The following is a 17,730-nucleotide window of genomic DNA, read 5'->3' as shown; positions in this document are numbered from 1 at the left end:
TCTATTTGTCATCATAACATATATTACACTTAATTTAGACTTTAACAAATTAACCTCAACAGAACTTAATAGTTCACTTCTAAATGCATAAATGTAAATGTAGGGTAATGTCATTCCAAAGACTAATTAATATGAAACAGACCGTGGCTTGATGAGTCAGCATTCTTAAATAACAGACAGTGACACATTGTTTGTTGACAGCTTTAACAGATCATCAGAATACAATACATGAAAGTATTCATGAAAATGTTAAATATATGGCATTGCCAAAATATGGATTCACAAAACAGATTAATCTCTTTGCATACATTCATTTCAGTTGATTTATGATGAACAATCAAAATGAATGAAATTATAGCTTCATGTCAGAGGATTTAACTTAGAAATACCTTATGTCCCTTATCTTTATGTTGATGAGAATAATGCTAAAGATTCATCATTTACCCCTTTCTAATCATTATTAGAAACAAATTACAGGGAATTTATAAAAATATCCACAACCTTATAAATGTGACATAGTCACCTTTCAAAATAAATCACCTTAAAAAGAACACAGGATGAGAAAACAATGAAAAAAATGTCCAATAATCTTCATATTTTTTTACCCAAAACTCTTGAGATCATTATCTGAACCAGTCAGAGAACAAGTGCAAATAAAAGGATAAAAATAGGAATAGACCAGAAACAATGTTCTTCTTTACCAAGTAGAGACCCAACCTTTTTCACCAATTTCTCTTTAAGAAATAAATGATTTTTCTAGGTAATTTTATGGCATCAAATTACTGTCATTTCTTTCACAGGATAATGTGAAATGTACTCAACAAATATATTAGATGTAGATCTGCTTGAAGTTAAATTAAGATGAGAAGTCAGGGGTAAAGATCAGTGATAGATCAGTTCCAGTCTGAAACATCTCTTCATATCCTACAGTTCTTAAGACAAGGACTTAAGTTGTGCAGTTAAGTCAATTAACAGCCTACATAAGACAGACTACACAACAGCCAACAAAATTAAATTCTCAGGCTTAAAATTAATAAAAGATGTTCTACAACTAGAGACAAACAGTCAAACATATAAACATGATGAACACAAGTAATGATAGAAAATACACACATTTATCTGAGTTTTAATAAAGACTTTTGTATGTGAAGGTCAAATAAAAGAAAATGTATTTTTGTGTTTTCTTTTTAAGTATTTACAGTATGTTTACAGTTGTATGACAACTTCCTGCTAACTCAACTTCCTGCTAAGTCTTCATGGCTGTGTCTGAAATCACTCTCATTCACTACTTCAAATTATGAGATTATACAGTGAACTCATCAGGGGGGGAAAAAATCACACCTGTGCGAAGTGAGGGTGCAAACACCAAACGTGCATCTCTCCTTTTATGGGCCGTTCTGTCCGTGACGTCAGTTACTTTGTGTGTATAAGCACAGATCTAGATCCGTGCTCATTTACTTTTTTTGGGCTGACACACAGAGTGAAACGTAGGAGCGGTTTGCAAAGCTCAAAAAAGCACTACACAGGTCTTCATTAATGACGTCAATGCTGTCGCACAATTAAAACGTGCCAGATGCAGATCAACATTTCTTTCAGCTTAATGCATTGTGGGATAAAATGAGTCCACTATAATAATGATCACTATACATTCAGACACCACTACAAAATGGCGTAATCACTAACTACACAGTATAGTTTCATATAAGTGAGTAGGGAGTGATTTCAGACACAGGCCATATCTCAAAATGACATACACAGATGCATATTGCTCCATTGCATATTGTGGCAGTGGTTGTGATTTATTGGCTGAAAGGTTCGGCATAAACACCTGTTGTCAATTGAACTGATTGTCTCTCTGACAATCATTTGTCTTGTATCCATCTCATGAACTGTTGTGAGAAGTAAACCAGTCAAGGAAGCCTGCATACGTATTGTTCTGAACTGGCAGCCATTTCTACTTTTCCTACTACTATTACTATTCCTGAGAACTGCAGCCAAGTAAGAGGTTACCAATGGGAAACCATCACTGGCCAACTTAGATTGATGTCCTATGTCTGTGATACCAGCGGCACAAGACGTTCACCAAATGGGGTGGGGAATGAGGGAATGATGGGGGGAAGTACAGGGAGAGGCAACCACAACCATTTTGTGTACCATTTTGTGGCGTGGTGTGAGATTGGCTAATGTCGCACGCACACACATACTTTTCTCTCTACACTGACCTATCAGAAAAAGAAAAAAAAAATGCATCAAGTACCCGGTGGAAGGAAAATTAATGTACCATATTATTGTTTTCTTTTTTTCTGTGTTTGTTTTTTGTTTTGGGGGAGGTGGGGCAGCATTATTCCACAATATAGTCGCTGGCCATTCCCCCACTGTTGACCAGTCAGTAGAGTCACAGCAGTAAGGAAGGACATACGGTAATTGTACCAGGGTCTCTGCAGTGGTGGGCGAGTGTTTGACCTCTTTGCCCCCGAGACGCCCCAGCAGATACATCTGAACATCTCCCAAAAGCTCAGAAAGTTTAATTATATTATATTTCATTATCTAGTTGTAATGGTGAGGCTGATGTCACTCCATCCTCTCTCTGTGTGGTTCTGTCACAATAGTAACACAACCACAGTAAAAACATGAAACTCTACAGATTCAATTGATTATTACAAAAAATGTAAGTCACATTTAAGACATGATTTGTTCCTTCTAAAAACTTAAATTAAGATTTAAAAATATCAATGATAAAAACACCAGCACTTGCAGTGCTTTGAAGACTGCCTGCTGTCATTTCCCGTTTGTGTCATATATATACACATACTGTATATTACAACTCTATAGCCTCTGATTGAATGTAGTGACTGATGATGATGATGTGATGATGATCAATGGGAGTGTGCGTGTGTGTGTGTGTGTGTATGTTTCTGGGTCAGACAATAACAGGCAGTGTATTCTTTTTTAATCCATCTCTACTTCCTCTGTCCTAGTCCTTCTCTCCTCTTTTGGAGGGAGAGGTCAAGGTTTGGCCCCCTCCTGACCACAGACCAGTAAGAAACAAGTAGAGTAACAAAGCATCAGAACCTCTAATTAAAACTAATTTCTGTACCTTTTCGTTATTTAGGCAGCATGTCAGCCAATCAGTGCTCAATATTTGTCCAATCAGGCAGAAATACGTATTTAGAGACCAGTGGCTCCCCAAGTCTAAACTGGTCCTGAACCAGTCGTGAACCAGTGCTGCAACTGGCTGAAGTAGAAGTCTGTGTTTCTGGAGAAATCCTGACAGACTGAAGAGTGGGTGTCGCCCAGAGCACAGTAGAGTGCAGTGCCTCCCAGACTGATCACCACGGTAACAAAGCAGAGCAGGAAGAGCAACAGACACGAGTCTCCGCCCCCAACATCTGGAGAGAACCCGGAAAAAGAAAGTGAGATTAATACGGTACAGTATGTGTGGATCAACTGAATACAGCAATTAATTCCGCTCAATTACTTTGATTGTACAAGAGGCATTCCATTAGTGCTGATTAAGGTCCCAGAAAAGAGGAGGACTGCTGAAGCAACAGAAGCCTGGTGGCCAAATCTGATATTGCAAGACTTCCACATTTATAATTCTACATCACATCCTGCTACCGTCTGAAACGCTAGTGCACCTGCTCTATTGGCTCCAACGCTGGAGCTTCATGACATGCGCTTGTGAGCAACTTTCATTGAAATGAAGCGGTGGGGGCGGGGTCGTCCGCTCTCTAGATATATTATAACTATATGGTGCTGATATACAATATAAAAGCAATGCATTTTTTTTTCACTCCACTAGCTACAGTAGCTGTCATTAGACTGAGTAGAGTCTTTCACACCGAGCGGTCCAGCGATACCCGAGATTCACAGACGGACTGACTCACATGCTGGCAGGGATAACAATAGGTAGATCCTAATATTAGAACTGGAGAAGGCACAGAAAATACCTAACTACTCATTTCAATGGAAGTTGCTCATCCAGCAGTGGCACTGCTCCCATGGAAGTAGTACTGTTTGAGGCTAAAGTTTTACTTTAGCATGTGTATAACACATTCTGATATCATGTAGGCATTGAAACAATAATGAAAAGAAATTAGTTTATGCAAATAATGAACATTCTTTTAGATCATTTCTGCGATTAGGATGTGGAAAAAATAGGGTTGCAAAATGTGTAGATTGCTAGACATCTGTTTATGTTGGTTGTTTGCTGTGGCCAATGACCCAAGTAGACATGCACTGAAGACAGCTCCTTTGTGTTTTGGGCATCACACTGGAGGTCAAGCTTTGTACCGAATATCAACATGGCTCCTTTCCTTTCTGTTTATCTTTTTACATTTTCTTGTCTACTATATATGGTAGTTAGGAACTTAGGATATGTTTACTTATATTCCAGTCACAGATAGACCCACAGACACTATACCGCAATCAGGACTTTATACTGTATGCAGTGTGTGTGGGCACTCTCATTACCAATTCCCCAGAATAAAGAACGTGAAAAATACAATAAATATAAATGGTTTTGTAGGACATACACATAACCCATACTCACCATTATCAAAGCAATCATCAGGGACATTAAAGTGGACTCGTCTCTTGGCGGGAGGTATGGGGCGTGACTGTGCGGACACATCTTCTACACAGACACTCCTTTTCTTCAAGATGGAGACCAGTCCAGAGGCAGGAGAAGTCTGGAGGGACAGACATGCACCACATGAGCATGTACAGAAAAGGAACACATTATTATGTTAATGCACACGCGCGCGCACACACACACACACACACACACATCACACACACACCTGTTCTATAGTGATGAATCTGGCCAGGTCGTCTAAGGAGTAACATTCTCTGATGAGGGTCATATTCTCTACTCCATTCTCCGCCTCACCATACTCCTCTTCATCATCCTGCTGAAGGAGTTCAATCAGTCAACTTTACATTCTGATCAAACTGGAATCTACCGATTGTGATACCCTTTGCTACGTTACGCACATGAGAGCCTGGGTTTTTAACTATAGTAACTTCTCTGGGTATTTGAATGTTACATAAATGTATAGCACAGCAATCAAATGGGAATGTTTTACCCTTCTGCACGTGTGCATATCAGCACCCACTCAGGGCATACTGTATGTAAACGTACGTCACAAACACAAACCTCTGGCTTGACACCAAATATAACAGAAACCACTGCCATCGGGCTAGACCAGTCCATATATCTGCATATCTGCGTGCCCACCACGGACAGACAGACACACATACACACCTCCCACCACAACTTGAACTTTAAGGTAGATATTAAAGCACATAAGATCTGTACCTGGGTATGCCCATGATGGTCCTCTAAAGATAGGACCTCCTCTGAGACAAATTTGTGTTGGATGGGGACAGATCTGAGATCTGCTGAGGAGTCCCACCCTCCCTTCTGCTTCTCCTCTTCCTCGTTGTGCACTTCCACAGCCTCCTCTATTCTTTCTCCACTCTGCAGTTCCTCAGATGTGGATCGGTCCATTTCTCCGTGGGTGAGGTGGTCTTCTACGGAGGTGGTAAGCCCTGCCACGCCCAACTGTGGGCTGTCCAGCACGTCGGTCAACTGGTTCCCATGGAGGCTTATCCGTCCCTCCTCTCTGTACCTGTCCGTTTCCTCTGTGAAGGATCTGACTGGTTGGCTGCTCTTGGAGGAGTCTGTGTGTGTCTCCACCTGTTCTGTCTCTCCTCTAACTGGACAGGGGGGAAGAGAGCGTGAGAGACAGAGAGAGAGAAGCAGGGAGTCACACGTTACTACCAATCTACCAGTAATTGTAGACGAAGAGACAATACGGGTGTTTATTCTGGAGGTCAGATACACCTTTTACTACAGACTGGAAGAGCTGCTAAGATATCAACTACTGATTAGTGAATGTAGGCTACTAGTCTTATATTATTAGTCTAGTCTAGTGCATGGGTTTTCCACAGGTGGTCCGCGGACCCCTGGTGGTCTGTGGAGGTCCTGCAAGTGTTCCCTGGCCATTAGTGGTGCGCGGATAGGCTATTGAGTTCATCCGAATCCATCCTCGCAAATTAATTATCCGACCATAGAGGTAAGGTAATGAGCGGGACGAGGCATGCTGTGATGCCAATCCAATGCCTTTAAGTGGTTGCAGCTGTGTCGTTTTATTGTGGATTGGACATTGCCTCATGAAGAATTAACAAATTATACAAAGTAACACACACTCACACAGACACAAGCATTCAGAGATGTAGCTTTTGTATTGATAGACATATTATGTCATAATTTATTTCCTGCATTATTTCATCCGTGGTTATCCAAAATTAATGAATAGTTATATTTGATTGATCCAAATCCGCCCGCATCGCGGATCACCGCAGCTAAAACTGCCATAAGCACATCACTACTGGCCATGCATTTAGACAAGAAGTAATTTGCCTTTTTAAATGTTACTTTTATTTGCTACTTTCTTTCTTGTTTGCATGCGAATAATAATATTTTGACAGAGGACTTGGGTTGTCCTGCTTGTTCCGGGTAAAAAATACTTGATGCATTCAAATGTGGCTGTATTGCACTTTACTGGTAATAAAATGCTTTGGGTCTATGACGAACCCAACGACACAATAATGGTGGTCCCCAGTTTGCTCATAGTCAGGATGGTGTTCAGGATGGGTCAAAATCAGTTGAAACACCCTGTTCTAGGGCATGTGTGTGGGCACTGTCTCATAGAGTAATGGATGAGGCACAAATCTCTGAAATAGTGTATGTTTGTGTGTGTACGGTGAGTGTGTGTGTGTGTGTGTGTGTGTGTGTGTGTGTGTGTGTGTGTGTGTATATGGTATAACATTACGATACATCATAATAACACACACACACATGCACACACTCATATACCATCCAAACATCATCCAGTCACCTGGTATCCACGTAGACAGACCACAGAGTCGATCCTGTTCAGCTGCAGACAAACTTCTGAAGTCCAGAGACCCACACTACACACACACACACACACACACACACACACACACACACACACACACACACACTATATTAACCAATAAAGGTTATAAAAGAGATTTATGGCACATGAACCTCATGGATATTTTACAGTTCCTCGTTGCATTGTTGCTTCAGCACAAAAACGCAAAGACCAAAAAAAAGGAAAAGAAAGGACTGTTTATTAGTGAGTAGAAAGTACGCTTTGTGTTTTGGACTTAAGGGCTGTTCAAACCAAGCACTAGAACTATGACTATAAAGACAGTTTAAAATCGTTCTAACTCAAGTGGACGACAAAGTCCATACCACCACTGCAACAAAGACAATGGTGAACGATATAGATATAAAGTAGTTATAGTGCTAGGTGTGAACCATGGATATTGTCATGGCTAGGGGACGTTTAAGTCAGCCCCTGCTCAGTGCGATATTCATGACCATGGGTTTGACTACCACATACAGTATGTTTGAAATCAAATAGTTACCATGTTGTCAAGAGGATTCACAAAATAAATTTACACCAACCTTAAAATTAAATGTTTTCTACAGGATGGTCTGAGGCCCTGAGGCATCCTTCTGCTGAATTCATAAGCTACAGTTTACCATGGTTAATAAGCAGTACAGTAGCTAGCAGATGAATTGCTAAGCTAGCAATATTTGCATTATGCCAGCAACACCCGTAGCCATGGTACAGTATATTCACAATATATCACTGCCTCATGAGCATTATTGCTTAACCCATTTAGACTAGTTGTAACCTATACCTTTAATTACTGCACCAATAAATAATCAATATGATGGATGAGGAAAGGTACAAGTTACAGTTTAGACCATACAGATTACAGACACACACATGCATGCATATGATCAACACATGAAGCTTGACTTTATACCATGGTTCAGAACAGAGGGATGTCTTACCAAAATGTGTCCTGCAGAAGGTCTGTGTGAGAGAGACAGACAGACATAAGAAGTCAGACAGACAGAAAGACAAAATGTCTTCAGTAAATGAAGGTGAAGGCTTGGTGTCAGAGCTACAATCTAATATTAGACAGAACAGATTTCCCTGGCTATTACACTGTACTGTACTGTGTGTGTGTGTGTGTGTGTGTGTGTGTGTGTGTGTGTGTGTGTGTGTGTGTGTATGTGTGTGTGTGAGAAAGAGAGAGAGCGTGTCCTTAGCAGTGCCAGTATCACGTCTCAAATGTCTGAAAGTGCAGCAGTAAGGAGACATATGTTTACACTATTACACACGCCTGTCACAATTATTACATAATCATAATTATTAGTGATAATTGCAATTATTTTGCATAAGCGTCATAATTGTTATTATGTTCCAGTCACAATTATTTGTGTGACAATTAATCGTCACGTAAAATGTCATACTCATGACAGCCCTGCACACGCACACACACACACACACACACACGCACACACACACACACACACACGCACGCACACACACACACACACACACACACACACACACACACACACACACACACACACACAGGACTGACCGTTGGTGTGTCTGACAGATGTGTGTGAGGACGTTCAACTGCTGGGAAAACTGGTCTGAAACCAGTGTTCTACAATGACTCTCTGAGACAGACAGACATAGGGAAAGAGAGAAAAATAAATTAATTTCAAATCAATGTTTGTTCTTGTTTGCTTGCATTTATGTGTGTGTGTGTGTGTGTGTGTGTTGCCCCAGTGTACCTGCAGTGTGTGTGTGTGTGTGTGTTACCCCAGTGTACCTGCAGTGTGTGTGTGTGTGTGTGTGTGTGTGTGTGTGTGTGTGTGTGTGTGTGTGTGTGTGTGTGTTACCCCAGTGTACCTGCAGTGTGTGTGTGTGTGTGTGTGTGTGTGTGTGTGTGTGTGTGTGTGTCTCTTACCCCAGTGTTCCTGCAGTGTGTTGATATTGTCTACTATTCTCTGGTGATAGAGTCTCTCTAGGTGGAGACAACACAACGCACTCTGGTCTGAAGGTCAAAGTTAAGGAACATGTATGGTTTAGGGTTGGGCCAGTGAAATGTACAAACCAGCAATTTGTCTGATTATGGAATCATGCTGGTAATAACCATTTGTACCACTAGGTGGCACTAACGTATAATCCAGTTTCTCCTGAATGGAGTATAAAGGACCCCACTTTGAGGACCTAAAGCATCTACTACATCATGCAGAGGTGTTGCTTTCCAAAAACAACAGAATAAGGACGGAGGAGTGATCTTCTTGCGCTAGTCCGTCGTACAGTATTAACAAACTAGGCTGATGATATGTTTGGGGAAATTGGGGCTTTAGATGAACCTTAATCCGCAGTAACCTATTTCATCAGCTTTTGTCAGAAATGTAGTCAACTTGCCTGCAATATGTCACCAGGTTATTCCACCACTGTGTGTGCATGGCCCTGATCTTTTGCCTGAATGTCTTATAAACACAAATGTTGTATAACTGGTTTGCACAATTAAACCACTCTAAGCCTGTAGATCACATCACATTAGTAAAACTGGAAACCAACCAACCCTAGTTTGGTCCAGTACACAGGTTTTACCGTTGCCATGCAATGTACAAGCTTGCACTTGTTAATTTGTATGCGCGCACACGCACGCACACACACACACACACACACACACACACACACACACACAAATAAGGATACAATCTTCCTGGAGGGCAAAGGCCTCAGCTATCTGTAGAGAAGGCCAAAGGGAGGGAGAGAGAGAAAACTTGATTCAAACAATAAACAGTAGCAGAGTATAACAAAGCCTCAGGCAGAGAATGCACTCTACTGTACCTCTCTCCAGCAACTGACATCCTCTCTTAGCCGTCTACAAACTTATAACCCGAGGAGAAAGAGAGCAGAAGCGCACATTTTTTGGTTGAAGAGGCAGAAAACTGTCTCTCTCTATTCCTTCCAACACTTCATATTTATGAATTAATATAGTTTGTAGTTGAACCCTTGGTTTCACTCTCTTTCTATCTGTCTGTCTCTGTCTAACTTCAATCGACTTCAATCAGTGAGAGGAGCTTTCACATCGATTGTACTCGTTCTCTCATGTAGCAACAAGACAAAAATGGAGACAGGGAGAGAGAGAACAACCGAGAGCGCGCGAGAGAGAGAGAGAGAGAGAGAGAGAGAGAGAGAGAGAGAGAGCCCTAGCCTGAGGAGACAAAGTGTGTCTTTTTTATTATGGTGGGAGTTGATTATGGTGAGACAGATAGAAGTTATATATAGAACTATATCATTAAGTAAGTAGGTCAGAGAGACTTGACATGCTTATCATTATCGTATCATTATTAACATTGTACGTTCAACGGTTTCCACAGTGGTCAGGGCGCCTGTTCAGAGAGGGGTGGAACTGGGGAGGATAGCGTGTACCTCCGCATGCGTTACGCCCCCCCCGGTGATGCTCCTTAATGTCAGGTGAAAAGAAGATGGTGGCATGACGGATCGGGTATCGGAGGAGACCCGTTGTTGTCTTCACCCTCCCAATGAGTACTGTGGGGATTAGCAGGGATGGGTCTAGCGTAGAGCATGGGGAATGGGGGAATTGGCTTAACTAAATTGGGTATATGGAGGGGATAAAATGTTTTCTTTTATTGTCTTTCATGGGCAGGGTCTCTCTTCTTTTTACTAAATCTGTATGTACCGTGATGGCCTCAGGTCTCGTGCTGATTTGTACCTATGATTGCTGTGATGGGAATGGGACTTGGGGTGTCATCAATGTGTGTACCTGCCTCATTATGACATTGTGCTTTAATAAAAAAGATTTGAAAAGAACATTGTACGTTCAAATGTTTATTATGAACGCTTATATGAATGTCTTGTTGGTCAACTGCTAACAAGCTATAATGTCCAGTAGCTATTATGGTGAGAAAGGAATAACAATGGTTGAAATTATTTTCTGGGCATCTCTCCCTGAGCTGCTATTGTTAGCTAATGTTACACTTAACTTAACTAATTTACAGATAGCTATGATAGCTAACATATTTAGCATATGCAAATTATATTATGTGTGAGAATGGTCAGTTACTGCGTGACACAGTGAACAGCTACCAAGTTAATTCACTAACGTTACTATAAATTGTTTGACCATGAAATGTTGACCTGAAGATGCAGCCAGATGCACTCTATACTAGGCCATCTTACAATTTCTGTGAACGATGCATCACATGAGAAGTTGACTAACTATCTGACCGACTGGCTGAATGACTTTGATTGACTGACATAATGACTGATGGACAGACTAAGTGCCAGTCCTGAATATGACTCTTGATGCCCCCTGCTGCATCATGGCAATAACAAAATGTAAAAGACAACTATTTGAGTGATGGATAGAGTAGACTGGCCACCTGGTGAAGGTATTGAGGAAGATGGATGTCATCTCCTATCTGTCCTAGCCGCTGCAGAGAGGCCAGTAGAGCAGAGCTGGGGAGGGTCCCTGTAGTGGAGGTGGGAACAGTGATAGAGATGGGCCCAGAGGTAGACGTAGTGGGTCCTGTCATGTCCTGTCTGGTAATAGAGGCACTGAGCCCTGTGGTGCAGTCAGGAGTTTTACATGAACCCGGATCCATGGCTGAAGTCGAGGAGCTTCCAGAGCCACAGGGAACGGTGCTGTCTGTAGAAAAGATAACAGGGGCTTCAGTGGAGTTGATAGTTCCAATGCATGTAGTCCCACTCATGCAGGTCGACCCTGCAGCAGACGGTAATGTTAATGTAGAGTTAATAGGCCCTGTGACGCAGGTGGATCCTGTGGTGGTTAAAGTTAATGTGGAGTCAATAGGCCTGGTGATGCAGGTATGAGAGTCCACCTCCAGATCACAACGGTTCTGTACCACTGGACTGATGGGATATGTAGCTCCGAGAGTGGCCACTGGTGTGACTGGGGGTGTAGGCTCTGGACTGGTTCCAGGGCTAATGGGATTTGAACGTTCAAGACTGGCTGTTGGTATGTCTTGAGATGGAGGCTCCTGAGTGTTGCCAGAGCTGATGGGATATGAGGTTTCAAAACTGGCCACAGACGTGACTGGAGATGTTGGCTCTGGACTGGTCCCTGGGCTGATGGGATATGGAGTTTCCAGCAGACTGCCTACAGTCAGGAAGCATCAGGACATGGAGAGAGAAATAGGGGGATGGGTACAGAGAAGAAGAGATAAAGACAGATGGAGGAGAGAGTGTGTGAAAGCGAGAGAGAGAGAGATCAGAAACAACCCTTTAATGAAACACACCTGGGGGTGCAAAACCCTGCCTACACATCTGTTATTTGATCTCTCTGTTCTGAAATGTTTTACTTTGATAGTTTTGACTGAAAAGTTAATACTCTCTTTGGCGGGCCTGACCATTCCCACCAAGTTTCCAGACCCAGATTATCAGCCAAATCCTTTCTCAAGTTATTTATTGGTTTCAAAACAGATAAACAGACAGAGTGATTTATCTAACTGAATGATAATTTTCATAGTGGGTAACATAAATAGCAATCAGGTTTTGTAATTGGAGATGTGCATTAGGCCTTGTGCATGTATGTGTTACCAGTTTCAGAGTAGGAGTCAGTTGTATCCATTGACTGACAGCGAATCAGGCTCGACTCGTCTGACGTGTCCTCTTCCTTCATCAGCTCGTCATTCTCTTCATCCTCCTCTCCTTTAATCCCTCTGTATCCGATTCCCTCCTCCCTGACTTCCTCCACTTCCTCGCCATTGTTGCTGAGGGAGATGAGTTCACATCCCAGAGACTGATCCAGGGACTGAGAGTGTACGTGTGACTCATTCAGGTGCGGGTCAGGCTGATTATCACAGAGTTCAGCCTCATCCCCCCGACCCTCTGACATCACTGGCCCCTCCTTCTCGCACTGACCTAAGAAAAAGCACAGAATGAAAGAAGCTAAGATGATATAATATCTATAATATATGGATATTATAAATATGATATAATAAGCAGAGCGCAAGATTATCAGCTTTCTCATCAGTTATTGTGCAGAGCGTTCAAGATGAAATAATTTATCTCGCTCTCCCTTCCTCTCTCTACCGCTCTTGTCTGACATCACACACACACAGCAGAAACTGTTGCATTACCTAACAACAGTGATTCGTGCTGATGTCAGGCATGTCCATATATGGAATCCTGGTAGGCACTGCCACCTTTATATAGAAGATTATTTGACTATTTGATTTGCCCTGTTATTTGCTGTGTTGTTAAAGAGTGATATGTTACTTATTCTGAATTCATCATGAGCCATAGATCCATTATTTATATAGCCTCAGGATCCAGGAGGCATTTCAAGAAGAAAAGCCTTGGCTAGCCCCCCCAGTTAACTGTGGTTATTGACATTTTATTTGTATATTAAATATATGTAGCCGTTCAGATATCTTATTTTACATCAGTATTGTTCATGTGAACTGGTTTGTTTAGGTTTATACATTATAATTATATAAAATCGCTATGATTTATCACTCGTTTTCCACCACGGATCACTTCATTTACTCAAAGCGGACAGCAGCAGGAGTCATGTCCCCCTCCACGTCCATTGCAGACACCTGAGGACCCGGTGAGATTTGCCAGGGGCATAGAATGTCCCTGTTAGCTCAGAGTACTATTTATAAGACATTTTACTTTTTATTAAGAATTAAATTGTGCGTGTGTGGTACAGGCCAGGGTGGGTTTGCGTTTATGTCTGTCTATATAAAGTATATACTGTTAAGTCTACCACCCTCACAACCTCTGGCTCGGTCTGACCTCTCAGCAAGTAGGTCAGCCTTGCCCAGACACACCCTAAAAACATAACGAGTAAAAAGAGATGGGAGTAAGCAAGGGAGGGAGTGATAGGGAGAGATAGCCAGCAAAGCAGGAACAGAGTTGAGAGTTAAAAAAGACAGAACAAGTTCGCCATCATTCCTGAGTTGGGTGCAACCCCTTGTAGCCCGTTCACATTTAAAAACATGGATGCTGAATAACAGTATATCAAAATAAGAGACCTATTCAACAAAACCTGCTCAGAACTGGACAACATGGTGAATAACAGCAGCCTACTGTATCTCACAGCTGATTTTCCCCCTTGGGATAATAAATGTATCTATCTATCTATCTATCTATCTGATGCAAAGACATAGAAGATATAAAGGACAGCTTCCACCTTCCAGGCATAAATCTGTAGGAAATACATGCACGACAATTAACTCTTAAATCTAGCAGATTTAACAAAACTAACGTTAATGTGCAAAATGACTATGGACTGCAGAGTCATTAAAGAGAAAGAGAGAGAACTGTAAACTACAGCCAAGTTGTGGTACCATTCAAGGTCAAGGTCAAGGTAAACTTTAATGTCCACAAGGGAAGTTTGGCTTGGGCTTTCACCCCTGGTGCAGCCACTCACAAAACATCAGTGACAAAAGACATAATAGAACAGAGGGGGGGACACGACATTACAGTGCACAAAAATAGTGGTTTATCTAATCTCTCACAGTCAATGCTGTGTCTGAGCCTTGTTCGGCAAACAAACAGGAGGAATCAGACAGGGAAGACAAACAAGAATCAGTCAGGAGGTACGCTAATATGTTACAAATCAGAACTAACACACTCCATTAAGCCAATCAAAACCGGAAACATTTGAACCAGGTTAGAAAATAAGGAACTTACCTCAACCAAGAAAAATATTATCCTGTGTGCTAGTGCTACCTATATCCCCACTTTTGAATATCCATACTATACTACTAAGATGCTGGTTGTGGGGACAGGAGAGAACCTGACACTGTCAATCAACACACAGTAAGAGATAAACACCTACCAGGAGGTGGGAACATCTCCCATCAAAATGCCCCCTAGATGACAAAGCAACAAACATGAGTCACGTCAGATGACTGATGTCACAGGCTGGTCACATGAAGTCTGAGACCCTCGTTAGAGCTAGGCCGTATTTATGTGGATCCCGACTCCCGACATCCACGCATGTTCCTAGTTATTACTGTATACCATCTGTATACCGCCCAGCACACCAGAAATAATTGGTGAGATGCTGCCAAACAGGGCTAAATCACAATACATACAATTTAAACTAGTTACCAGTGTTGCCACAAACTCACTTTTACCACACAAATAAAGTCCATATTCTGCGGTCCATCCTGCCTTCATCAGGTCGTATATTTCACTTTACTGCTCTACTGCACCAGATAATCAGGTAAAAGCATCAAAATTCCAAACAGAAGACTTTGTCTTGTCTTATAGGATTCAAATGTGATGAAATACTATACTGTGGACCTATATGATGAAAGATCACCTAGTATCTCCTACCACACAAGACATATGCACGAAGCTTAACAACGCTATATGTTGTTTTCTATTATTCTTGGTCCCAATGGGGGCCAGAATGTTCACAGACAACACAAACAACTCAACATAGCTTATGCAACAGCAACCTCTGGATTACATGGTCCCTAAAGGTGTGTGTGTGTGTGTGTGTGTGTGTGTGTGTGTGTGTGTGTGTGTGTGTGTGTGTGTTATAAATCATCCTCTATATCAGTGGTTCTCAGCCTTTTTACACCAAGTACCACCTCAGAAAATATCTCTCTCTCCAAGTACCACCATAACTGATGTTAAAATACAGGTACGTAGACCTACCCCATCCTATTCAGCTATGCACAGTTAACACAGGATGGCCAATTTATTCCCTGAATTCGTGGAGATTTTTACGTTTTTGTTGCATTCCTAAACCAATAATTTGATGACCGGGTCATCGGCCAGATTTAGCTACTGTACTGTAACGGCTAGGTGTGCTGTCATGCTCATTTCAACACGGCTGGAGAGCCTATTTCAACCAATTGCTTGGTCAGAAGAACTACCTGTAGTAATATAAATATTTCACTCCACTTATGTATTTTTCTTCTTTTTTGGGAGACTCCTCTACTACCACCAGTGGTACATGTACCACAAGTTGCTCTATATCATTGGTTCTCAAAGTGGAGTCAGGCCGTCCGGGACCCTAAGGTGTCCTTGAGGAAGTTCCAGGGGGTCCCCAGCTAAACGATAGTTAGGAACCAAATGAACCCTTGTAACTCTGAGTGTACAAATGGAACATTAACAATTTTACAATATAAATTGGGGTCTCAGAGATAAAAAAAAAAAAAAATACCATTAAATGGGGGTCCATAGACTAAAGAAGGTCGAACTGGGGGTCCTTTTAAATGTTTGGGAATTACCGCTAGAGCCGTAAAAATCTTCTCTTATGGGGGTCACTGGTATATCTTTTCAAATGGGGGGTCTGCGGTCTGATGATGTGAATTTGGGGGTCTAAAGACCCCGGCGGATACAGTGAAACAGACAGGAGAAAGCTACACAATCACACGAAATAAACCGGCAGAGAGAGAGAACAGTGTTATTACCCGTCTGACTGTCCTTTTGAACCAAAGTCTCTTTCATTCTCTCTCTCTCTCTCTCTCTCACGCGCCACACACACACACACACACACACACACACACACACACACACACACACACACACACACACTTGACAGCTCTGAGCATTAACGCGTCGTGAGCTATAATCGGGGTCGTGAGCTGTCAAGCGTGTATCTCTGAGCTAGCCAGCTGGCTAACTAGCTTTAGAACCTGGTCACTCATTAAATATAACATAATGCTGCTTTTTCTAGTCTCTGATAGACGTTCCTAGACGGTTACACCAAATCGCACCAGAAAAAGACCAATCCCTACGTGTTGTGGTGAAGGGGTTCCTGTGGTGCTATAATGTAGCTAACGTTAGCTAGCCTACTGGCTGCTGCTGCTGCAGTAAGGTTCCGAATCCACAGCCTCTCAAGTACACATTCAACTAACGTAACACACAAGCATGCACACTCACGTCCTCTCACGTTATAAAACGGTGAGATCAAACAACCAAACAGAATAGAACTTGAACTTACAGCTGAATCCGGTGTCTTCGTGAGTCTGTCTGTATGGCTGACTCCGACCTGGGTCGACTGCTGTACTGGTGTTGTTGTGATAACAGCTGGATGGACATGTTGTCGCCACCCAGCGGTTTCACCTGTGCGAAGAAACTCCGACCATCATAGAGCAGTGGTTCTCAAACCTCAGTGTAGCAGTGGTGGCCCTGGTCAGTGGGTATTAAACTATGTAGGATACATTTACTACAATGTTGAAGTATTTGTACTTTACTTGAGTATTTCCAATACTTTGACCTAAATATTGTACTTTTACTCCACTATATTTATTTGACAGCTTACTTGTTACTTTTTATGAGATACAAAGTGGCTCCTTTGTGAATAAGACAAAAAGCTTACTAAGTTAGGATCTCCTTTTAGTTGACATTGTATCAGTGATTTGTAGTGTCATGAAACTGTACTTTTCCCTATGCAACCTTCGAATGAATTCTTCAATCAATCAAAAACATTTTAGTACTTTTTTCCACCACTGGTGTGTGGTGTTGCTTGATGTTGTTGAGGGTTGAAGTGGTTAAACTGATTTAGCTGGGAACAACTTCTGTCTTTGAGAACCACTGGAATAGAGGCATCAGGAGCTTTCTTATCTGCAAAGGATCCCTTTCGTGGGACCACCCATATAGCTCATTGGAGACCACATAATGTGCTACGAATTCATCAGTCACTCTTGTTTTAGGGTCCACTCTTTAAAAAGAAAATGTTTTTTCTTCTCAGTCCTTTATCCTATGATACATGTTTTCTGGTGGTCAATATGTCTATCTGTTTCACAGATTGATCAAAAGTTGAGCAGAGCACCTACTCCCTTGC

The 17,730-nt window shown here is 41.9% G+C and overlaps 1 protein-coding gene across 1 annotated transcript; it reads right to left on the bottom strand.

Moving 5' to 3' along the window:
- Positions 1 to 284: 284 nt before the first annotated feature.
- cnsta (consortin, connexin sorting protein a) lies at positions 285 to 16,939 on the bottom strand. The gene is made up of 12 exons (XM_080729504.1): positions 16,888 to 16,939; positions 12,513 to 12,836; positions 11,336 to 12,072; positions 9,642 to 9,672; positions 8,878 to 8,964; positions 8,503 to 8,584; positions 7,904 to 7,925; positions 6,906 to 6,981; positions 5,321 to 5,721; positions 4,803 to 4,913; positions 4,553 to 4,691; positions 285 to 3,389 (listed from the first exon to the last, which is right to left on the bottom strand). Exons 2-12 carry the CDS (start codon positions 12,808 to 12,810, stop codon positions 3,193 to 3,195), a joined length of 2,181 nt encoding a protein of 726 aa, XP_080585630.1. The 5' UTR covers positions 12,811 to 12,836; positions 16,888 to 16,939; the 3' UTR covers positions 285 to 3,192.
- Positions 16,940 to 17,730: the final 791 nt, after the last annotated feature.

The sequence above is a fragment of the Nannobrachium achirus genome (genome assembly GCF_963921795.1).
Source record: "Nannobrachium achirus genome assembly, chromosome: 7".
NCBI lineage: Eukaryota > Metazoa > Chordata > Actinopteri > Myctophiformes > Myctophidae > Nannobrachium > Nannobrachium achirus.
The sequence above is the reverse complement of the archived record's forward strand: the minus strand, read 5'-3'. Positions and strand labels throughout refer to the sequence as shown.

Bases quoted from the DNA above. Each gene is read 5' to 3' on its own strand.
- cnsta (XM_080729504.1), bottom strand. From the start codon at position 12,810: ATGTCAGAGGGTCGGGGGGATGAGGCTGAACTCTGTGATAATCAGCCT. The intron at 8,585-8,877 runs GTAAGAGACACA...TGTCTGTCTCAG, and splicing joins CACACTGCAGGAACACTGGG to AGAGTCATTGTAGAACACTG. The intron at 6,982-7,903 runs GTAAGACATCCC...GTGTGTGTGTAG, and splicing joins CTTCTGCAGGACACATTTTG to TGTGGGTCTCTGGACTTCAG.